Source organism: Lepus europaeus, chromosome 3 (genome assembly GCF_033115175.1).
Source record: "Lepus europaeus isolate LE1 chromosome 3, mLepTim1.pri, whole genome shotgun sequence".
NCBI classification, from domain to species: Eukaryota; Metazoa; Chordata; class Mammalia; order Lagomorpha; family Leporidae; genus Lepus; species Lepus europaeus.
Window position 1 is genome coordinate 57,329,489 of NC_084829.1, and position 25,698 is coordinate 57,355,186.

General features: G+C 43.2%; 1 protein-coding gene across 1 annotated transcript in view; it reads right to left on the minus strand.

Annotated features, from left to right (window-relative positions):
* The window catches only part of LOC133755991 (dystonin-like), a 492,822-nt gene that overhangs the window by 375,157 nt on the left and 91,967 nt on the right, over positions 1 to 25,698 (minus strand). The window contains 1 exon segment of the mRNA XM_062186300.1: positions 791 to 998. Within this exon segment, the coding sequence (XP_062042284.1) occupies positions 791 to 998 (208 nt within the window).

Genomic DNA, 25,698 nt, shown 5'->3' on the forward strand with positions numbered 1-25,698 from the left:
GTAACAACCATCCCCAAAAGCCACTCTTATATGCGTAGGACACACACACACACACACACACGCCACCCAGGTGCTGCACGTTGGAGAGTTGCTTTCCAAAGAGTTCTCAGCTTTCAACTAGGTAAAACAAGCCATCGCTTCTGGTTTGTCTTCTACTGCCAATGCAAGGGAACACCAGGTAACACAGAACAGAAATGCTGGCGCCTCACGTATATTAATTAATCAGGAATGCACACCACCTACACATTCAAAAGCGATAGTGATATAAAGCTGCTAAGGACACATGATGCTGACAGAGATGCTACATTTAAAAAAAAATGACATCCAAGTTGCTAGAATATATTCTACAACCCTGGGTACCCAAAACCAGGAACTGCGTAGCTCAGTGCTCCTAGGCAAAAATGAAAATGAAGGCTGCTCTCTTGCAACTTTCAGCAAATACACTAGGAATCACCGGAGTTAATACTTGCAGATTCATTCTCTCTCTCTCTCTCTCCTGCATGTAAATACTAAAGTTTAATGCAGATGACAGTAAATATCTCCTTGCATTTCAAATGTATCGATTCATCCAACCAGAAGGCAGAGCCAAACAGCTTAGTCACTAGCAGGCAGGGCAAATGGCTCTACCAGTAAAAGGAGGCACAAGTAAACACAGTCATCCTCCTCCCCCACCTCCAGCGCACAAATCTGCCCAGTGCATCAGCTCCCAGCCATGGCCCCCAGGGAAGGGAAGGGTGAATTTCCGCAACTCTCCCCCCCACTCCATCCCCTTCTCCTCTGATGCTCTTACCTGCTATCCGGAGCACTGCCCTCTCGGCGGGGTCCAGCACCGAGCCCCCTTGAATCTTCCTCTTGGATCTCTCATGTTTAGGCAAATTCCAGGGTAAGGTGTCTCCGGGAGCTGGAGACGCCGAGCCAGATTTCTGGCTGAAATCATCCTCGTCGGAAAAATCCGCAGAGGAAGACATAGAGCAGCGATAAGACGCGTTCCCGGAACTCTACAGAGGATGACACAGAAAAAAAAATGAACAGCGAAATACTCACACAGGCTCATCGATTGCAATGGCCCCCCTTGCCACCCCCACGATGGATCTGGCATCCTGCACCACCCTCGGAGCTGAGGGGACACCCAGAGACACAACCGCGAAACCCAGCGCTCACCATCTTTGCCCGGCTGAGGCTCCGACCAAAGAAACGATACCTAGGCAGATCCAAGACATGAGGATTTGCAAGGAAGCAGTGTGTGGCCTGCGGTCCGGCCACCAGCTCACAAATGACTGGCCCAACAATGAAGCCAGTATCAACAGCCTTCCTGTTCCAAATCTATAGTATTTGGCTCCCCCACCAGGACAGGAGAAACATTTTCCACGACCAGACTGCTGGTTAATTCATTAATGCAACTAAACTCTAAGTTTCAAAAACAAAGCACAAACGCAGGATGTCGGTCCCAATTCCTTTCCGTTTCAAGCCGCCTCACCGCTGGAGATTTCTTTCTGACCGGTTTTGAGCTGCAGGTCCTCCTGATTTAATTTTTGTCATGCGACTCAAGCTGGTTCCCAGAAAGGAGCAAGGAGGGAGGCAGGGCCAATTCTGAGAAGAGCCTCCTTTTAAGACAGGGACAACACAAAAGACTGTTTTCAGACGCCTACAGCAGCGCCAATAAACAAACATCTGAACTCAGTTTGGAGTTCCTGAGATAATTTAAACTTTGAGCAAAGTCACAGCTGCCAATAATGTAAATGAGAATGAGGCAGTGCAGTGACAGGAAACAGAGCCCTGTCTCAGCTCCCGGTCATTACACAGTGAAATGAGAAACATGATGCTTTCACTAAAGCACTTTGCCTGAAGGTTAGTCCTGCCTTCACCGAGCAGGATCACATCTACACAGTCAGATCCTGCATCAATGGGTTATGTCTTCCACAAAGAGAAAAGGCCCAAGATGTTACTCCTTCCTTCTTTATTGGGTTGTGTTTGTGACAATTTAGAGAGCCACCGGCTTATTAACAAAACCAGGATGCTAACTCTCTGTGCAGCCGACAGGGTTCTAAATAAAATAAAGTATCAAAGGCCAGTCTTCAGTTTTCCACTGGGAACCGGACTTCACTGGGGCTCTCAGGGAAGAGCTGAAACTGGTATAACTTGAATTCTCGAAACGTGAAGTTGGAGCCACGGATTCCTAAGAAGCAAATTGCAGGCAGGGATCAGTGAGGCGTGCTCCAATTTGAGCAAAAACACTGGGCTGCTCACAAAAGCAGTGGCAACCACAGCCTCGGCACAAACAGGCTGTGGGAGCTCCGTCCCAAAGCAGTCACCTAAGGCATGTGAACGAAATTGTCATTGAATCAGGACTACTGATCTTACCTCAGTGGATTCAGGCATTCCGCTACACATCATCTACACCATCATCTTAAAAGTTCACTTAATAGATCCCACAAAATGGGCACATAGGATTTGTCTTTAGCTCCATTCTTCTTCCCAAAAAGTGATCTTCCCTTTTATCATACATGAGATTTCATCATCTTGGCGAATTTATCTACATTTTGTATATTTGCCTAGTGACAATAAGTCATTAGGCAAACTTAAGGCAAATAAGTAAACAAAATTGATTTTCTGTAGTGTAGCTGCATTCCCTAGAGAGTTGAGCATGGCATTAAGTCAGTCACAGCATGCTATTATCAGCCCAATTTATTTTTCATGCTTTTCTGAAAATTCATCTTGAGCTCTCTGAGGTCTCATTGTAGGTTGCATCTGTGAAAAGGGGTGACATTCTTAAAGACTTCTAAAAGGGTACTGGGTTTCTTCCGTTGTGCTCTGTCTTCCCTAAAATGGCTTCCTAGCTGTCCTTACTTAAGGTCATCCTTTATCTGTGAGATTATATTTCTTGTTGTCTGCGCTATTTTCTTGAGTATAGTAATTTGACTGTTTACAGACAGACTTGGGAAATAACTGTTAAAGACCCACTGTTCTCCAAAAGCCACTGGTTATTGATTTTTGTAGAGTAAATTTTTTTAATGGCTGGAGTCTCAGCTGATTGAACAACACAATGTGATTTATGCTATGACATAAACACTATTAATCACATGTAGCCAGATGGGAACGGTTACTACCCCTGTCCCTAAGGGTGTTGACTGGTGCTGCCTCTAATCTGGTAGTGTCACTGGTAAACACATAAGAGAAAAAAAGCAAGAAAATCTACCATGCCTCTTTCAGTGATATTATATATATATATATATATATATATATATATGCACGCACACACACACATATGCACACACACACATGCATGCATGCATGCACAATCTGAGGGAAATCACACATTTATATTCATATATGCTGAGGTCTCTCCCAGGCTGCATAATTCAAGCATTTTAACTATCAGAGTACTAGATATTTTTCCACAAAAAATTTCTATAAACATTCCTTTAAAATTAAACTATAAAAAATGAGCCCAATTTGAATCCTGGTAATTGACAATGGACTTAAATGAAGCTGCTTAGAAGCAGATGGATCATATAAAACCATTATATTCTTTTATTGGTTTGAAATGACTTGTCACGGCATGTCACTGTCTTGGCTGGGGGTGAGAGTACAGCTCTCTTTTTGTTTGTTTTGGGTACTCTGACCCAACATCCAGAACCTAATTTTTGATTAAGGGCTTAGAAAGGTAGGACAAAGGAAAAGGGCTCTTTCCAAAGCCCCAGGTTCCTATTTATTACTCTACTCTTTTTTTTAAAGATTTATTTATTTGAGAGCCAGAGTTACAGAGAGACAGAGGGAAAGACAGAGAAAGAGATCTTCCAACCACTGGTTCACTGCTCAAATGGCCACAATGGCAGAGCTGGGCAGATCCAAAGCTAGGATCCAGGAGCTTCTTCTAGGTCTCCCATGCAGGTGCAGGGGCCCAAGGACTTAGGCCATCTTCCACTGCTTTCCCAGGCACATTAGCAAGGAGCTAGCTCAGAAGTGAGCAGCTGGGACTTGAACCAGTGCCCATATGAGATGCCAGTGCTGCAGGCGGAAACTTAATCTAAGGCACAGCACCCACCCCATAAGTCTACTCTTGTTGCCTAAATTTGATTCCTCTTAAAATACAAGTATCTCTGTGCATCAATAGGGGATTGGTTAAATAAACTGCAGTACCGCCATGGATAGCTTCTGGAGAGGGATGTGTTCTGAGAAATGAGTCATTGGGCAGCTTCTTCATTGTGGGAATAGTGTATATTTCCACAAACGTAGATGGTATAGCTTACTGCACATCTAGGCTGTACAGTATGTGTACATACATGGATGACATAACCTACTCTTCCCAGAGCCATACTAAACAACACAGTACAAGATTAAACCAATCACAAGAGAAAATGATGTGATAAAGAAGACATAGTTAACACAAGATGTTAGGAGGCTGCTACCATCCTAACACACCATACTGTTCTACAGTAAACTTTTTAAAAAATATATAAATAGAAGGAGTGCCCTATAAATTATAAAGTATAGTACAGCAGATACCCAAACCCAAAATACTATCATTTATTATCATGACCAAGTGTAATGCACTCTGCATAACATTGGGTGTCACAGGTTTTTACAACTGGCAGCACAGTACATTCGTCTACACCAACTTCACCACAAACAGGTGACTGACACCTTATAACTCTTTTTCTTTAAAGATTCATCTATTTGTCTGAAAGGCAGAGTTGCAGAGAAGCAAAAGCAGAAAAAGAAAGAGAGAGAGAGATTTTCCATCCGCTGGTTCACTCCCCAGATGGCTCCAACAGAGCTTCAGCAATCCAAAGCCAGGAGCCAGGAGCCAGGAGTCCCAGGTGGGTACATGGGCCTAAAGACTTAGGCCATCTACTGCTTTCCCAGGCCATAGCAGACAGCTGGAACAGAAGTGGAGCAGTCAGGACTCGAACTGGCTCCTATATGGGATGCCAGCACTGCAGGCAGTGGCTTTACCCATTATGCCACAATACTGGCCCCAACACCTTATAACTTTTACAGCTCCAATATATTCCTGTGTGATCACTATCATATATGCTTGTGGTATGTGACTGTATAACCACAGCATGGGCTACTCTGTGCCAGTTAAACAAAAATGTTATTGATCTACATGTAGCAAAGTAGAAACAATTCATATGGGATAATCCTTTCCAAAAAATCTATGCATGTATGCATGTGTGTAAACAGGTTGATAGCTGACAGATACATAGACAGATAGATAGGCTCCAGTATGTCCAGTATATAAACAGTGGTTATCTCTGGATGATGACTAAGAATGTGAATTGATTAAACTATATTCCTTGTCATTTTTAATCCAAAATATATACACAAAAGACTACCCCCAAAAAAGATAATATGTCAAGGGTCGGAGAAAATATCAAAGACCCTGTGAAGAAGCAACTATTCAAGCCAGGGCTTTTAACTGTTGTGGGCTCATGGACACCTCCAGAAAGTTAATAAAATCAATGGAAACCTCTCTCTAGAGCAAAGCACCTAAACAACTACACACAAAACTTCACATCTAATTTATGGGACTCACTGACCCACTGACCCCAGTTAAAACTCCAATTCACACTACGATTTGTCATCCCCATTTAGCAAGCACGTTGAGAAAAGGAGAAGTAGCAAAGAATAATGGGAAAAGCACACCAAAGAGCTGAAAGGGTAATTAGGGCAGTAAAGACAAAGTTGGCATAAGTCACAATATTTTTAACATTTGACTTCTTTTTTTATAAAGGGGTATGAGCTATCTTTGGAATGATATGACAAAACAAAACAAAAAAATCTGTATTTGTGTCTTTCACAACTTAGTTTTTATAGTAGTTTTAACAATTGAATTAGTTCACCAAAGCTTTCAACTGACTTTCCTAATAGCCAATTCATCCACATGGTATAAAAACAACCCAAATCTCCTAAAGCCAGGATAATTACATAATGCAACATTTTTAGAAGGAGAACTGAACAATAACTTCTTTAATTAAAACCCCGGTGGGGGATCTGAGATAAGTACAATGGAACTGTTGAAGTTGGATGCTGCCCAGCATTAGCACCCCGATCTTAGACCAGTGCCAGGAAATTTTCTTGGCAACAGGCATTCTCTAAAGGCAATGGGAAAATAAATGCAGAGATAAAGATTTCTACAATAGCTAGAGTTTTAGAATCTCAGAAGCAGGAAAGTAAACTTTCACAAATCTGAAGACTTAACATTTGTGTACATTTCTTTATGTATACATAAAAAGATAAGGATAATAAGAAGCACATGAAAAAACCATGAGACAAATCCTGATTGTAGAGCACTCTACAAAGTACTTGTCCCAGATTCTTCAAAAAGGTCAATGTAACAGAAAGGTGAACACCACATGTTCTTATTTGAATGTGGAAGCCAAAAATGTTGGTCTCAAGGAAGAGAGCAGAATATTGGTCACCAGAGGCTGGGAAGGTGAGGACTAGAAGACAGAAAACAGATTTTGTTTTGTTTTTTAAGATTTCTTTATGTATTTGAAAGGCAGAGAGAGAATCTTCCACTTGCTGGTTCACTTCCCAAATGCCAGTATAACAGTGGGGGCTGGGCCAGACTGAAGCCAAGAGACAGGAACTCCATCCAGTTCTCTCACTTGGGTGGCAGGGACCCAAGTATTTGACTCATCATCCCATGCAAATCAGCAGGAAGTTGGATTGGAAGCAAAATAGCCAGGACTCAAACTGGCAGTGCTATACAAAACAAAAAGTGGTGGCTTAACCTGCTATACCCCAATACCCATCCCAAGAAAGAGGAAAATCAATGTATCCAGGGATATAGTCAGATAGGAGGAACAACTTCCAATGTTCTAGAGTACAATATGATAACTATGGTTGACAACAACTAATTGTGTATTTCAAAATAGCTAGTATATAGAATTTTGTGTGCTCCTAACACAAAGTAAGTTAAATGTTAGAGGCAATGCACATGCCAATTACCCTGACCTGTTACACATTGCATATGTATACTATACTCTTGAGCTGGCATTGGGCCCAATGGTGAGGCCATCCAAGTCCCACATTGGAGTGCCTGGGTTTGAGTCCTGACTTAGCTCCCAAGTCCAGTTTCTAGCTGATACAGATCCCAGTAGGCAAGCACACAATGGCTTAAGCAGTCAGCTCCCTGCCATCCACCTAGAACTGAATTGAGTTCCTGGCTCTCACCTTCAGCCTAGCCCATCCCCAGCAATTGTGAACATCTGGAGAGAGGGCAAGCACTCTCTCTCTGGTTTTATCTGCCTCTCAAGGAAAAAACAAAGAAATGTACCCCAAAATATGTACATTATGGTCAGTTTAAAAGTTTTTCTTTAATATATTTTCACAGATTTATCTGTTTATTTAAAAGGCAGAGTTAAAGAGAGACAGACAAAATGGGGCCAATGCTGTGGCATAGTGGGTAAAGCCACCACCTGCAGTGCTGGCATCCCATATGGGCACCAGTTCGAGTCCTGGCTGCTCCACTTCTGATATAGCTCCCTGCTATGGCCTGGGAAAGCACTGGAAGATGAGCCAAATCCTTGGGCCCCTGCACTCATGTGGGAGACCTGGAAGAAGCTCCTGGCTCCTGGCTTCGGATCGGCACAACTCCGGCCATTGCGGCCATCTGGGGAGTGAACCAGCAGATGGAAGACTTCTTTCTCTCTCTGCCTCTCCTCTCTCTGTGTAACTCTGACTTTCAAATAAATAAATAAATCTTGAAAAAAAAAAAAAAAGACAGAGAGAGATCTTTCTTCCACTGGTTCACTCCCCAAATTGCCACAATGGCTGGGGGTTAAGCCAGGCAGAAGCCAGGAGCCTGGAACTCCATCCAAGTCTCTCACAAGGGTGACCCATGTGGAGGCCAAAGCACTCGGGCTACTCGGACCCAAGCTGCTTTTCCAGTTGCATTACCAGGGAGCTGGATCAGCAGCACAGCAGCTGGGACTTAAACAAGCACTCAGATGGGTTGCTGGTGTCACAGGCAGTGACTTAACCTGCTGTGTCACAAGGTCGGCCCCTATTTAATATTTTTTAAAGGTCAATGTCATGAAATATATACAAACAAAAGGGAGGGCCTACTTTAGATTTTAAAAGATAAGCTATAACAACAAATTCATGAACCTTCACTAGATTCTAAATTCTTCTTTTTTAAACTGAAGACATTTTTAGAACAATTTGGAAAATCTAAACATGGATGATGGATTGTCTATTAGATGATATTAGAAATTGTACATTCTCTCAGGTATGATAATGATTGTGACCGTATAGGAACATGTCCACATTTTTAGAAGGAGACTGAAAAATTCATGGTGTCTACACTTGTTTTCAGTGAGTTTCAATGTTTCGATAAAAACAGAACCTGCAAATGTGACAATAGGTTAACAAAACGTATTCATTCATTGGACTATGTTTTCAAGTTTTCTGTAAATCTGAACATTCTGAGAATGATGAATTGAGGGAAAACACATAGCAAGGTCTTTTCCAACATTTCTACATGATGTTTGGTCTGGGGCTATTCTCACAAGATCAAGATTCTCAGGTTGCAAGGCGTGGTGATAGCTTCAATCTAAGTGCTTTCTCATAGCTTCTCTTCCCAAACACGCAGAGATGCACCAGAAAGTGGCCTAACTCAACAAGTCACCAAAGATAGATGATCTGCTTGCTCCAGCCTAAGCATAACTTTGGACAGAAAGATAAAAAAGGAAGTTCTTCTGTGTTCATTTAACACACTCAAGTCCAGTGAACACAAAGCAGATTCAATGTCACATAATTTTTGACATTTTATACAAATAAAAAAAGTCCCACAAAATTTAGAAAAAAACAAAGATTCATTTTTGTTTAAAATCGCCTTCACTGGGGCCATCGTTGTAGCATAGCAGTAAAGCCGTCACCTACGATGCCAGCATCCCATGGGCACCAGTTGGAGACCCAGCTGCTTCACTTCCAACCCAGCTCCCTGCTAATGTGCTGGGAAATGCAGCGGAGTATGGCCCAAATGCTTGGGCCCCTGCACTCACATGAGAGACCCGGAAGAAGCTCTTGGCCTGGCCTGGCCCAGCCCTGACCATTGAAGCCATTTAAGAAGTGATAGAGATCTCTCTATCTCTCCCTCTCTCTCTCTGTATCTCTGCATTTCAAATAAATAAAACAAACCTTTAAAAAAATCACCTTTATGAGGCCAGCACTGTGGGGCAGCGGGTAAAGCCGCCACCTGCAGTGCTGGCAATCCATATGGGTGCCAGTTTGAGTCCCAGCTGCTCTACTTCTGATCCAGCTCTCTGCTATGGCTGGGAAAGCACTGGAAGATGAGCCAAGTCCTTGGGCGCCTGCACCCATGTGGGAAACCCAGGGGAAGCTCCCGGCTCCTGGCTTCAAATTGGCACAGCTCCGGCCGTTGTGGCCAATTGGGGAGTGAAGTAGCAGATGGAAGCCTCTCTCTCTCTTTCTCTCTCTCTCTCTGCCTCTCCTTCTCTCTGTGTGTAACTCTGACTTTCAAATAAATAAATCAATCTTTAAAAAAAAAAAAAAACACCTTTATTAGGGAAGTAAAAAAAGACTAACTTCTAATCTATTACATAAAAATACATGATATGGTCCAAGACTGTCATTACATAACAGTTTCTGTATAAGTCAAAAAGCAAAGGTAGTAGCAGGCATATGAGCCTAGCATTAGGACACTCAAATCCCACGTGGGATTACCTGGGTTCCAGTCTCAGCTTCAGCTCCTGACGCCAGCTTCCTATTACTGAAACTGCAGGAGGCAGCAGAGATGGCTCAAGTACTTGGGTCCCCGCCACCCACACGGCAGACCTAAGATTGCAGCCCAATTCTTCACCCATTCAACCACTGATGAACACTTAGGTTGTTTCCCTATCTTTGCTATTGTAAAGAAGGCTGCAATAAATGCAGATATCTCCTTGACATATTAATTTCAGTTGCCAGTAAGAGCATGTGTGAATTCCAGACAATCTTGACTCCTTTCTAAGACATTCTACAAGACTTCCTTTATTTCAGTTTAAGCAGTGCATTCTAACGAGCTGCATCATTTGTTGAGTAGCTATAACCGGGGACAATACTAAGCATGTCCATTCACATCTTATTTAATGCTCACTGCAATCCAATAAGGGAACAGATGTTTAGGAAGATTAAAGAACTTGTCCACACTCATTCTGTCAGTACAAGGAGCCAGGATTTCCATTTGGAACCTTTTGGCAGAGTCTGTACACTCAACCACATGGTACTAAGCATCCTAAAATGCAGTCCCAAGCACTAGAGGAGCATATAACAAGCTCACATCCTCAGTGATCTTACCATGTGTCTGGGGAGCTCAAAATGACTGCACTTGTTCTGAGTTAAGTACTAGGTCCAACACACAGAAATGACCAGGAGATAGGTGTCAGTTCACAATTAAGAAAAAGCACCCCAAAATATACAACTATTCACAGTGACAGATTTGTATATAGTGAGCACCCTCCTACTCCAAAGGATTAATCCTTTCACTTACTCTTCAGTCTCTTCCAGCTGTAAGCTTCCTTGGCCCTAGGTGCTCCCACATAGGGAACCTATACATATCTCCCCAAATAGATTATAAATAACAGAAAAACTATGTTAAGTCTCAAAATATCAAATTGCTCTAAAATTATAAAATTCTTTCAAAAATTTCAGATACCTTTTTTGCAAGTCTACTTTAATCCAATCACATTAAAAGTACAGAAATGGAGATATCAAGAACTGTTTTGCATTTGTATAATCTACATACAGTATTTCCAATCAGAGCAAGGACATTTTAAATAATTTGCCTAAAGTAAAAGCAAAATAGATCCCCAAAACAAAAACACATGAGGAAGATAAATGCTAAAAATACCCCTTTAGCAAGATATTTAATCTTTTTTAAAAATTTTTAATTATTTATTTGAAAGTCAGAGTTCAGAGAGAGAGAGAAAGACAGACAGAGAGATGGATCTTCCATCTGTTGGTTCACTCTTAAGATAGCCTCAATGGCAAGGCCTGGGCCAGACCAAAGCCAGGAGCCAGGAGCTTCACCCAGGTCTCCCACATGGATAGCAGGGGCCCAAGTACTTGGGCCATAGTCTGCTGCTTTTCCCAGGCCATTAGCAGAGAGTTGGTTCTTAAGTGGAGTAGCTAGGACATGAACAGGTGCCCATACGGCGTGCCAGCATTGCACATGGTGGCTTTACCCTCTACACCCCAACACCAGCCCCTTATCTTATATTTTAAATGGTTGGTTATTTATATCAATCAACTGGAGACTTATTCCTTGGAGAAGAAACCCAACTAGGAAAGCAGAGGTGACAAAACAGCCAGCTTGTAATGGCATACCATCATCTTATCTTTACATGCCAGGATTAAAACTATGCCTTCCATTGGAATAACATAAGTATATACATTAAAAAAAAATGTGATTTGTAGTAAAAAGTCCATTAGGAGGGAGATTCTGAGTCAAAGACACTAGAGTATCTAAGGTCCTTCAGAAGCCAGAATAGAGATGGAGGTGTTGCCATCTCCCTTTCTCATCTAAGGATATGCTCCCTAAACTGCTAACTGCTAATATAGTCATCAAGAAGATATAATGTATATGGCCTATGCACTTTTCAAAGCAAATTCATAGCAAACATTCAAAAGGTATTCAAAATGTATTATACTGGGCTGAGTAGTGAGATCCCCTTTACCGAAAAGACATGTGCTTTTCAATAGGTCAGTGTCCCTACCTGCTCCCACTTTATTCATTTATGGCATCAGGCCCTTATAGGCACATGAGTTTAAGATTCCTGGCATAAATCAATGCATAGGTAACTTGTTGCATTCAGAGAGCAAAGGAAATACAGAGAGATCAGGTAAAGAGGGTAGCAAATATAATGGCAAACCATAGAAAGAGGATGAAATGTTTAAAAATGAGAAGAAAATTGGAGAAGAGTAGACAAAACAAAATAAAAAAGAAGGCTAACAAATTATTTCAATTAAATGGATGTAAAAAAATCAAGTGATGCCATGTTTCTACTGACGTCCAAGAGCTGATCTCATTCTGCTCTATCCTCAAGAACGCTGGTTAACATATCAAATGGCCAGGAAATGGATAAGAACTTTATGATTCATACAGATGCTGGCTCATGGTCTCTGGTGCATCTTGCTGGGTTCACCCACTCATCACTACAGCTGCTGATGCTCTGATGGTTTTGCTTCTGTCCCTGCCATTGTCAGCTTGCTCCCCCATGACTCTCAAACCACTTTTGTGTCATGAAGAAGGTTTTGATTTTAATACTTCAGAGCCTTGCTCGCTTCGTCAGCACATATACTAATACTTCAGAGCCAAGGTTTGCTATTACTTCTGTCAAAAAGATGTGGGCTACCATCACTCATCTGGGCCTCAAGGTATAAACACAGGACCTTTGCAGAGACCAAACCCTAACTACGATCTATGCTGTCCATACAGCATGTTAAAGACATATATGCCAAAGATTGAATCCTAGGAAAAAGTTGTATGTCCTTGGAAATACTGTTCGGCTTCTCTTGGCTTCAATTTTCTCATCTGAGAAATAGGTAACATAACAGTACTGAATCAATAGGGTTGTAGTAGCAGAATAAACCATATGTGAAAAGTGGTGAGAGCAACCCCCAACACGTAGCAGAAGCGTTGGGTAAACTTTAGTAGTTAGGTGACATTTCCTAGTCTCACTTGTTTGATCCAAGGGTAAAAGACTACTGCAGTTGAGGCAGTAAGCCTGTCTCTCCAGGAAATTTGAAATAGCCGAGGTAAAGAGACTAAAAGTGATGGGAACTGGGTCATATTGCTAATAGCTCTCAAAATACAAAATCCATTGTTTCTTTACATGTATTTCTCAAGCTTGGTTATTGAAACTTCAAGTCTTTGGGATGCCTTGTACATCTCTCTCTCTCTCTCTCTCTCAAATTCATTATCTCCCTTATTGGAGACAATAACAAAGTTAGACCAATACTTTAGTATCAAAAAAGCAATCATAGACATCCTATTCTTCTCTGCTGACACATAAACAGGATTATGTTTCTATGCCTTCTTTAGGCTTCCATTCTCATTACCTGTCTTCATTAATGAGACTTCAGAAAACTGCTTTTGCAAATAGCTTTTTACATGTTATTTCTCTCACTTCAAACAGCTACTATTTAAATTAAGTGGACAAACGACTTTTTCATTAAAACAAAAGTTTATTATTGCATGGAAACAAAATCTACAAAATTTTAAGTTCCTGGCACCACCCACTGACCCCTTCTGAGGACAGCAAGGCTGTTCCAAGTACTTTCAGTGAAAACAACTCTATTATCTTATGCCACACCCGACTGGGGCCTAGGATCAGTACCTGGACCCAGAAGGTCTGCTGCCCAGGAGGTGGAAAACTCAACTTAGCTGGGATGTTTCCTATTGGATGGCTGCAAACCAATCTAACTGCTGTCTCTCCACCCCAGGGAAATAAATGGTAAGTGCATTCCAACTGCCTATAACTAATATTTGGATTTTCCCCCAAGATCTGCCAGTCTTAGAACACCTAAGATCCTTCTGGAACAATGATGTGGCTCACAGCCCCAACATCTGCACTAAAGGCTGCCTCAGGTTTCATTCTGTCTTTGCAATAGATCTCTGTCTTTGCAAGGTAATCTGGGCCTTTCCCTTCCTGGCTTTACCCCTAGGGGAAGCTACATGGCAGGGCAGGAGGCGGAATCAGCCTGCAAGAACACTCGCCTTTTATTTTCCACAAGCGAAAAGCTATTGAGACTAGGGTTATAGTCAAGAGCAGAGGTCTCTGGAGAAAAGATATTCTTCAGCCTAAAACATAGGCCCCCTTTAGCCAGAGGAAGCATTTGTGTGGGTCCTGGAGCATGGGTTTCTAAAATCCCAGGAAAAGACCTAGAAAGAGAGAGCTGCCAGGGATGTCTAGCAGGACTGACTATGGGGTAAACCGTTCCCAAGATCCTTGTGTTCTGAAAAGCACCCAGAAGCAGCCTGTGAGGCACTTTGGGGAAGTACAATGGGAAGGCACCAACATCCCCTTCCCATTCCCTGATACCTGGGCATCACAAAGGAACGCAGGACTTTACCGCAACCCTAAAGTGAAGGAGTAGCGAGCACCAGGTCATAATGGAGATCAGGAAGTCAGAACCCAGGTTGAGTTGACAGTGACATCTTCTTTTTTTTTTTTTTTTGACAGGCAGAGTTAGACAGTGAGAGAGAGAGACAGAGAGAAAGGTCTTCCTTCCGTTGGTTCACCCCCCAAATGGCTGCTACAGCCAGCGGGCTGCGCCGATCCGAAACCAGGAGCCAGGTGCTTTTCCTGGTCTCCCATGCGGGTGCAGGGCCCAAACACTTGGGCCATCCTCCACTGCACTCCCGGGCCACAGCAGAGAGCTGGACTGGAAGAGGAGCAACTGGGACAGAATCCAGCACCCCGACCGGGACTAGAACCCGGGGTGCCAAGCCGCAGGCAGAGGATTAATTTAGTGAGCAGCGGCGCCAGCCTTCTTTTTCTTTAAGATATATTTTTTTATTGATCTGAAAAGCAGAGTTACAGAGAGACAGAGATAGAAGTCTTCCATCCACTGGTTCACTCCCCAAATGGCCACAACAGCCGGAGCTGGACCAATATGAAGCCTGGAGCCAGGAACTTCTTCCAGGTCTCCCATGTGGGTGCAGGGGCCCAATGACTTGGGCCATCTTCTACTGCTTTCCCAGGCCATAGCAGAGAGCTGGATCATAAATGGAGCAGCCAGGGCACCAACTGGCACCCATATGGGATGCCGGCATTGCAGGCGGCAGCTTTACCTGCTCCATTACAGCACCAGCCCCCAAAGTGACAGATCTTACACAGAGTAGACTGAGATTCAACCTCACTGTGTGGACAGGGACTGCTTCTCACCTCCACTAGATCCCCTGCCATAGGAGTGGACCCTGATCAACGTCAGCTGAATGAGCTCATTGGCGTAGCTGTTTGGCTTCAGCAACTGGGTCCCATGTGAGTGCAGACTCAGAGTGGAAGCTCTGCCAACAGGACTAAAAGTTCCCTGAGTGTGTGTGGGTGGGAGTGGGAGTGTATCACAGCCCACCAACAGGATTGCCATAGTAACGACCTCAGTCTATATCACCTCCTTCCCGCAGCATCGGTTTTCATTTGAAGCCTTTTTTTTTTTTTTTTTTTTTTTTTTTTTTTTTGACAGGCAGAGTGGACAGTGAGAGAGAGAGACAGAGAGAAAGGTCTTCCTTTGCTGTTGGTTCACCCTCCAATGGCCGCCGCGGCTGGCACGCTGTGGCCCGCGCACCGCGCTGATCTGATGGCAGGAGCCAGGTGCTTCCCCTGGTTTCCCATGGGGTGCAGGGCCCAAGTACTTGGGCCATCCTCCACTGCACTCCCTGGCCACAGCAGAGAGCTGGCCTGGAAGAGGGGCAACCGGGACAGAATCCGGTGCCCCGACTGGGACTAGAACCCGGTGTGCTGGCACCGCAAGGCGGAGGATTAGCCTAGTGAGCCACGGCGCCGGCTCATTTGAAGACTTTTGAATTACTCTAGTGACAGAACAGAAAGCAAGGCATTTGCTCCTGGGCTTCCCTGCATATTGCCACCTTATTCCAAAGCCAGTATTAAAGGAACTAATAAGAATGCTGTGGATAGAAGAGGCAAAGGTGTTGAGACTTGGGAATTGTCCAACTGGTATCCCAGAATGAGAAGTGGAAAAGTCAAGGGGCTTAAAATTTTTATTTATTTATTTATTTTTATTTTAAAGACAGAGAGGAGAGACATACAGACAGAGAGATCTTTTATCTGCTGGTTCACTCCCCAAATGCTCACAACTTCTGGGACTAGGCCAACTGGAAGCTAGGATCACAGAACTCCACCCCACATGGATGGCAAGCACACAAGTACTTGAACCATCACCTGCTCCCTCTCAGGGTGTGTATTAGCAGGATGTTAAATCTGAAACAGAGAGGGGTCTAGATCTAGGCGCTCCAATTTAGGATGTGGGCAACCCCATGGTGTCTTTTTTTTTTTTTTAAGGTTTTATTTATTTATTTATTTGAAAGGCAGAGTTACAGAGAGAGCGAGAGCCAGAGAAAGGTCTTCCATCTGTTTGTTCACTCCTCAAATGGCCACAACAGCCAGAACTGAGCTGATATGAAGCCAGGAGCCTGGAGTTTCTTCCAGGTCTCCCACATGGATACTGGGGCTCAAGCACTTGGGTCATCTTCCACTGCTTTCCCAGATGCATTAGCAGGGAGCTGGATCAGAAGTGGAACAGCCAGGACACAAACAAGCATCCACATGGTATGCAAGACCACGGCCAGAGGCTTAGCCTACTATGCCACAATGCTGCCCCCCTCCATGGTGTCTTAACAGCTGCCCCAAATGTCACCTTTCTTCAGATGCCTAAAAAGCATAAAGAGGAAGTGACAGCAGATGAGGCTGGAGAAGCAGGTGATAGACAGTGAGCATCAATCAAGATCGTGGAAGGCCCGCACGTAAAGCAAAAGGCTAGATGATCTTGTAGGAGCTGGATCAGTACTGCGGTCTGCCCTTAGAGACGGGTGACCCTGACAGATGTACAGAATGGACTGGAGAGCGACTAAACTCAGTCAGACAAGATTAGTGGGCAGTGATTGTAACAGTCCAGCAATGAATGATGAAAGCCTGAACTAAATCACTGAGATTAGAGATGGAAAGGAGAAGATGGATTTGAGAAACTTTCAGAGAATAGAAAAAGCAAAGGTTTAGAGGTAGGCTGCTCTGTGGCTGGGAAGGCAAGAAGTTAAAGGTGGAAGTCAGGCAGCAGCACAATAGTGATGAGCCAGAGAAGATGGGAGGAAAATGAGTGGATCCCAAGCGAGTCACACAGGAGGGCTAGAGATGCTGAGGCTCTCTCAGTGGTGCCTGATGACACCACTGGCTTAAGGCCCAAGGATGGTTAGACATCAGCCTACAAGAGTACTGCGGTTCCCTCCATCAACAGCCCTGGCCCACCACACCACAGGCAGTGACCTGCTCCTTAGAGAAGCTGCAGCTGGTCAGCATCTGCAAGGGGCTGCTCAGGTCGCAGCACCCTGGGAACACAGTATTTGTGAGCCACACCAACCTTACTTGTCTTTTCCTCAGACATGCAGAGAGCAGCAGTGCCTACACCACCTTGTCCACTGTCTGCTCGCCCACAGGATTCATACTGGACAGTCTAACATCCGTGTCATTCTCTCCTACATCTTGGAGCATACAAACCATGCGAAGAGTCTACTTAAAAACACAAAAATAACGAGGTCCATCTTTCTCCTTTCAATGGTCCATAAGCCATAGGTAAATGGCTCCCACTGTGCTTGTAAAGCGAATTCACTCCTTCTTTCCCAGGGCACCCCGCAGGGCTCTCTCCTCCATCACAGTCCTGTGCTCTGGCTTTGCTGCCCATGCCCCTCTCCTCCTTGATCTTAATGCTCCTGTATGATTTGTGTGCATTCCAGTCCCCTGGCCTGCCTCCCCTTCCCCGCTGACCTCACGACCCTGAGAGATTGCTTCAGGGTTTTTCTTTCTCCTCCCTTTCTCAACATGGACTTTCTTAGCTAGTCTAACAGCTTCCTCCAAAGACAACATAAAGCACAGAAGAACTTTATTAAATGTGTATCTGTGTCCAGAAAATATCAATGAATTCCATAAGAAGGCACACATACAACGAGGCTGCCATGGGTGCCATGGGTGGAGCCACCTATTGTCATGTCAGCATCCCATATCGGAGTGCTGGTCTACAACCTCGATGCTCTGCTTCTAATCCAGCTTCCTGCTAATGTACCAGGGAAGACAGTGGAAGATGGACCCCTGCCATCTATGTGGGAGACCTGTATGGATTTCCGGCTCCTGGCTCTGAGCCTGGCTGTTGCAGCCATTTGGGGAGTGAATCCCTCTCTAAGTCTCTACTTTTCTATCATTCTTTCAAATAAATAAATCTTAAAAAAAAAAGAAAGGAAAGCATATATACCACAGAATATATAAATAGTTGCTCCCTTAGGCACCTTGTCTTTCTCTACAGTGCAGGAATCAGCTACAGAGTTAGCAGGTACCTTGAAAATCTGTTTAAGAAAATCATCAGTTTTTGGCGTGATGGTTACTTTGACGCTTCAATTTGCCTACGCCATGATACTCAGTTCTTGGTAAAACACCAATGGAAATGTTGCTGTGAAGGCATTGTTCAGAGGTGATTAACACTGACAGTGGCCGACTTCAAGTAAAGCAGGTTACTTCCACGGTGTGGATGAGCCTCATCCAACAGTGGAATATCTTATGAGCAGAGACAAGACTGCAACATGGAAACTCTGCCTGAATTCCCAGCCTGCTGGTCTGCCCTACAGAATTCTGATTTGTCAGCTTCAGTCATAGGAGTTAACACTTTAACATAAATAAACAAATAAATAAATATGTGTGTGTATGTGTGGTATAACCAATATATTCTATTGGTCTTTCTCTGGAGAATCCTAAGTAATACAATTGGCTATCAAGTTACTTCACAAGTTGATGACTCACCTTGACTACATTTCAGGGAAGTAGAAACATCTGCTATAATTCACATTGTAGAATTTTACAGAAAGAAAGTGTGTGCAGGACTTTTACCAGGCTGAGCTGGTAAGCCACAGTGCTGCTTCCAGCTCCATATTTAACTACCCAAATTACCACAAGAAAATTACCTAAACTCTCTAACTTGTTCATCTTCTAAATATAACCAAGCTTCTTCACTGAGTGTATTAAAATGAGATAATGTGTGAGAAGCTTCTAATACGATGCCTACCTAGCATGTAATACTACATTTTTGGAGCATTTCACTCTAAGACAAAGACACAGACATGGTTTGATTCCCACCTCAGGCTCCTGACTCCAACTTCCCACCAATGCAGGCCTTGGGAAATAGTGGTAATGACCCAAGTAATTCTGTTCTGAAATCCATGTGAAAAATCTGGATGGAATCCCTCACTTCTGGCTCCTGTAGGTTTTAGGAAGCAAACCAGCAGAAGGGAATTCTCATGTCTCTGATTGTCTTTACTGCACTACCTCTGCTTCTGTCACTCACCCGCTCCAAAAATTTTTTTAAAAAAATTAGGAAAAATTAAAAATATGTAAAAAGAAGTGATAATAGTAGTAATTATAGTAATATTACCAAAGTGTTTATCATTTTTAAGACTTAAAAAACACATTTTCAGGGCCAACACTGTGGTGTAGTGGGTTAAGCTGCTGCCTGCAGTGCCGGCACCCCATATGGGTGCCGGGTTCAAGTCCCAGGTGCTCCATTTCCAATCCAGCTCCCTGCTAATGTGCCTGGGAAAGCAGCAGAAGATAGCTCAAGTGCTTGGTCTGCTGTACCCACATGTGAACCCAGAAATATCTCCTGGCTCCTGGCTTCTGATTGGCCCAACTTCAGCCTTTGTGGCTATCTGGGGAGTGAACTAACAAAAGGTAGATCTCTCTCTCTCTCTCCCTCTCTCTCTCTGTAACTGTCTTTCCAATAAACTATTAAATCTTTAAACACACACACACACACACACTTTCCACCTTCCTTTCTATCACCTGTACACTGTTGCCTAAAATTCCAATAATAAAGATTTATTCTTTTGGTTTAAAAATTGTTATTTCTTATCAAGCTTCCCATGGATGCAAAACACCAACTGGTATCAGTCACTCATATCTGAGTGTGAATAAGGCCATCAGACTATGTCTAAAGAAACGCTTGGATAGAAGGGAATGAAAACACTGAGGCTCCTATAGATTAAAACAAAGAAAGAAACAAAGAAACTTTGTGTATTGCACAGCCCTTTCTACTATCTCAGAGACAGAGATTCAAGGACTTAAATGAGTCTCTGTCCCAACAGAAATGCAGACTGGCCCAGTTCAGATCACCACTCAAGAGACATCCACCCTGGAGCACAGGCTTTTAATTCAATTGTGGCAATCCACTGCTCTGCTTCTCTAGTTCAGAGTAAAAGCTCATCATTACCCAAAGACACGGAAGGTCTCATCTTCTCTCCTGCCTTCCAGATTCTCAAGGGAGCATATAATCTTGGATGTGGGTTGATGGGAGTCAGAAGATTTGCAGGCAAACCTGGTGCCACAGTGTCTGAAATGCTCCCACACAGTCACCCTTCAGTGCCCCTGGCCACATGGCAGGCTTCTCAGGTGCACCTAATTACAGGAGGGCTACTAAAATATGCCAAGACAGCTTAAGCAATTGGTAACTAATCAGGCGATTTCCTCCAACTTGGATGGTGTGGATCATCTGAAAGTAATCAAAGCCAAGGGGGAGATGAGGTAAAAAGATGCATAAAAGTAAACATTTTTTTTTTACAATTCTGTGAATTCTTTGATTTGCCATAATTAAACAAGGGGGCCACGAATAAAATTTTTCATGCTAGAAGAGGTCATGGGAGGAATTCTGGGAAGTGTTAAAATGCGGTGGGAAGAACAAAGGCTTTAGAATCAGATGAACAGAGCTTCAGTTCCCAGTTGTGTCATTTACTAGACATGTGGCTTTTTTTGGAAGTCATGAAGTCACAACTTTTGCCAAACCTTGGATCCCTCACCTATCTGCCAGAGTTGTGGTACTGATAAGTAAGACACTCAAGGCACTTAAGACCAAATCTAGCATCCAGGAGGACATCTTAAGTGACAGCTATCATTTTAAAGAGCTGTGGCCAAAATGTCAATTTGATAAAGAGCTCCTACCGTCATAGCCATGTGGCTTTAAGCAAATCTCTCAGTTGCTGGGAACTGTCACCTGCAGCACAGGGATAGTTAAATTCAACTGAATTACTGAAATGGTTAGAAACTACATACAAAAAGTACACTACATACAAAAAGAATAAGAACTGTTCTTATTCGACGTCATCCCATCTGTTCCCTGGACAATTACTGCAAAACATCTTCCAACTGGTCTCCTGACTTCTCTCCTTGTTCCACACACAAGCTAGATTGAGTCTTTAGAAAAATAAGCCAGAGCCTATTATGTCTGTGCTCAAAACTCTTCCACTTCCCATGTCACTCAGGATCAAATCCAAAGCCTGTACCACAACCTACAATGTCTCAGGGTCTGCCCTTAATGATCCCTTCAAATGTCGTCTTTCAGGGCAGCGCTGCAGCATACTGGGTAAAGCCACTGCCTGCAGTGACGGTATCCAATATGGGCAGCAGTTCAAGTCCCAGCTGCTCCTCTTCTGATCCCACTCTCTGCTATGGCCTGGGAAAGGAGTAGAAGATGGGCCCAAGTCCTTGGGCCCCTGCACCCACATGGGAGACCCCAAGAAAGCTCCTGCCTCCTGGCTTTGGATCAGCACAGCTCCAGCCATTGCAGCCAACTGGGGAATGAACCAGCAGATGGAAGACCTCTCTCTCTCTCTCTTTCTCTGCCTCTCCTTCTCTCTCTGTGTAACTCTGACTTTCAAGTAAAATAAATAAATCTTTAAACTTTTTTTTAAAGATTTTATTTATTTATTTGAGAGGTAGAGTTACAGACAGTGAGAGGAAGAGACAGAGAGAAAGGTTTTCCTTCTGTTGGTTCACTCCCCAAATAGCCACAACAGCTGGAGCTGTGACAATCCAGAGCCAGGAGCCAAGAGCTTCATCCTGGTCTCCCACCCAGGTGCAGGGGCCCAAGGACTTGGGCATCTTTCACTGAATTCCCAGGCCATACCAGAGATCTGGATTGGAAGAGGAGCAGCCAGGACTAGAACCGGCGCTCACATGGGATGCTGGTGCCGCAGGCAGAGAATTAACCTACTCCACCACAGCGCCAGCCCCAAGAAGCAAATCTTTAAATAAAAGTCATTTTTCTAAAGAAAAGTATTTCCCAACCACCGAGGATAACTTTATCGTCCCCTCAGTCTCCCTTAATCAGCTTCAGTTTCCCCATGGCACTCATCACCACCTGACATGTTCCAAATGTTCTTGTTAATCAGCTGTTGTCTGCTTCCCCCACTGGTAGTCAGCTCCAGAACTACAGGGACTTGCTTTTGTCCACCACTATATATCCCCAGTCTGTGACACAGTGACAAAGCCATAGCAGGTGCTCAGACAATATGTATGGAATGAAAAAAGGAACAGTGAATGATCTTGCAAAAGGACCTGCAATGCTTAGCACATAGTAAGAATTCAGTAAATACTGATTTGCTTCCATAAATATTGGTTTCTTTCTGTTTATCCTCTTTCCTCCTACAGTCATGTCTACAATACTTGTCCTGAAACTTGTCCTGGAGAAAGAGGTTTTAAGCACAGCATAGTCTCCCAGTCAACAGCTAACCTCTCCTAACCATGCATCAGAAATGAAACTGCTCTCAGCAAGCTACCCAGGGAGATGGTGGAAAACTGGGTTTAGACACAGACCCAGAGAATGGCAGAGCTGTGCGTCTCCTGGGCCAGTCTCACCACTTATTAGCAATGGCGAATGAGCTCTGGTTTTCTAATTTATACAGAAAATCTACCTCAGGATTGCTGTTAAGATTAAATGAGCTCATGCCCATTGCCCAATACAATGCCTAGCTCACAGTAAGAGCTTAAAAAAAGTCAGCCTCTATTATTATTAATAATTAGCACCAATAAAAATGCGGTTGATGAGAAAGACCTGTGTGTTTTTATGGTTTCATTTCTTTTACTATCTCATGGTTATCGAGGGAGTTGATGAAGTTCCAAAACAGTCATTAGTAGGATTAAAAAACAGGAAATAATGACAGTCATTTGTTTATAAAAAGCAGTGCTCTTGTTTCAGAAAAAGCTATTTTTCACTTCCTTAGTATCCTGAGCTGTCTACATCACAGACTTCCTGATTTTTTTGCTCTAATAAACAGACAAGTATGCCTGGAGTCATGATGATTATTCGTGGTCTAGAAATAAACTTGGGAAATCTCAATTGCCTGTTAGTACTCCTGTAAATTCCAAAGATTATTATGTAGTTCTTTTTAAAATGTAAAATTTATAAATTAGTTGATAGTCAGTTCATCTTACAAAACATATAAATAGATAGAGTCCCTTTTTGTTTATAAGTATAAAATCTTTAAAATGCCTAGCTAGGTGAGGCATAGAAACAGGGAGCATAGAAGAGAGAGGATCCAACTTGGAGGTCTGATAGAAAATGTCTGGCCTCTCAGGTCACTTTTCTGCACCTTGTTTCCTCAAAGTGACAACCCAGAATGGATAATTTCTGAGTTTCCTAAACTGCCCATAAATCAATCATCTCTAAAGCCCTTTTGATGTCCAAATTACAAAAACCATAAGGTTTTAACATCAAATTTATGAAGAGCCTGTTTATATATTTATCCTGAACTAAACTGAAAAGCTAAAAAATTGTAATCTACTAAGTAGCACATGGAAAGAGGAAAACAGACAATCATCTCTCATAATCCCATAACTCTCCTCTCAAAAATAAAAAGTGTATTCAAGACTACAACATTGTTTCAGAAAGTTGTTAAATTACTCAAAAAAGAATAAATCAACAGTAAAATAAAATATCTTGACAGCCACAACTGCTATTTCATAATGTATCTGATTTTTATCATAAAAATATTACATGAATGTTTTCTTTTTTGAGGTCTTATGTACAACTCCAAGTTATAACAAAACATTGTGCAATTAGGAAGTTGTTTTGACTTCACTGAAATGACAACTATGTACAGAAATTTGAGACTTGAAAATAAGTGAGTCACTACAGTACTTGTCAATACTCTATGTGAACATGAATTCTACTCTGCAGAGACTTAGCTGATGCTAAATCATCAGCTTTAAGAGATGTAGGCTGGTGCCGTGGCTCAACAGGCTAATCCTCCGCCTAGCGGCGCCAGCACACCAGGTTCTAGTCCCGGTCGGGGTGCCAGATTCTGTCCCGGTTGCCCCTCTTCCAGGCCAGCTCTCTGCTGTGGCCAGGGAGTGCAGTGGAGGATGGCCCAAGTGCTTGGGTCCTGCACCCCATGGGAGACCAGGAGGAAGCACCTGGCTCCTGCCTTCGGAACAGCGCGGTGCACCGGCCGCAGCACGCCAGCCGCGGCAGCCATTGGAGGGTGAACCAACGGCAAAAGGAAAACCTTTCTCTCTGTCTCTCTCTCTCACTGTCCACTCTGCCTGTCAAAAAGTAAAAAAAAAAAAAAAAAAAAAAGACTAAGAGATGAGGAGTAATTGCCTAAATGTACTGCACTATCCTACATGGAAATGAAATTATGCTAGAAAAGACAGCCAAAAAAAAAAACCCTTGATAGACAACAGCAAGTATACTTTGAAAATTATGTCCATTTTTCATTATTTTTTTAAAAAATTTATTGATTTTTATTTGAAAGGAAAGAAGCAGAGATGTGCATCTTCCATTTGCTCCCCAAATGCCCACAACAGTTGGAGCTGGACTAAGCTGAAGCCAGGAGCCCAGAACACAGTCTGGCTCTCCCATGTGGGTTATCCCAAGTACCTGGACTAACACTTGCTTATGCCCAAGGGTGTGTATTGTAGTCAGCAGGAAGCTGAATTTGGAAGTAGAGCCATAACTCAAATGTAGACATTTGGATATGAGATGCAGACATTCTAAGTGATGTCTTAACCACTGTGTCAAATGCCTACCCAAATGTCCAGAATTCTTAACTTTTGGTGGCCTCAGGGTTCGAAGCTAGAATCTGGGGGTACACATGATCTGACATGGGGGGAGCCTTTTTAGTCATGCAGAAATGAGGCAAGGGTTTCGCAGCTTTACTGCTGATATGACTTCCTATGAAGCTTTCCAACTATATGATATCTTAAAATGCTAGATAAAATAATAACAACGTAATTTTAAATGCATCAGTGAACTGACAGGAAAGTATGAAGAATCTCCAAAGACTAGAGAAAGGCAAAAGCACAAACAACAGAAAGGTTACACTGACCCCTTGTGACCTACACTTCACTTGATGGCCAAGCACCTGTTCAAGAGACACAAAACAAACCCAGGGAATCACCCTCCCCTAAATAAACCCAGGGAAGCTATGACCTGACCAGCAAGACAGAAAAGATTCTAAGATTCCAAGGGCACATGCCTATCCCAAGCTTGAGGCTGGATGCAATACAAAAAAACCATCTTTTTAACACAGCTGGTTCTCATGTGGATTTTGTGGCCCAAGTTCACACTAACTATGCAGTATGAAAAACTCTGAAGGTGAGACTTTATTTTTAGAGTTCCTGGTTTTATTTTTCCCTGGCCAAAAAAAAAAAGAAATGTGCCTTCAACCTAAGATGGGCACTGGTGCAGCAGTTTTCATTTATGATGCTTGTATCCTATATCAGAGTGCCTGGTTCAAGTCTTGGCTCCATTTTCAATACAGCTTCTACTATGCACACCGTGGGAGGCAAGAGGTGATGGCTTAAGTCTTCAGGTCCCGGCTATCCCCATGGAAGTCCCTGATTGAGTTCCTGGCTAATGGCTTGGGCCTGGCCCAGCGCCAACTGTTGCTTACATTTAGGGAGTAAACTAGCAGGTGGGAGCTCACAGTTTATCTCACTCTTTCTTTCTGCTTTACAAATAATGATGAGAATAAAATAAATAACAGTCTAAGCCTCCCAAATTACCACAACATTCAGATCAACCAAAGATCATGGAGGGAGTCCTTTGGCATAATGGTTAAGTCACTGTTGGGACACCCGTATCCCACAGTGGAGTCCCTGGGTCTGAGTCCCAGCTATGCTCCAGATTTTACCTTAC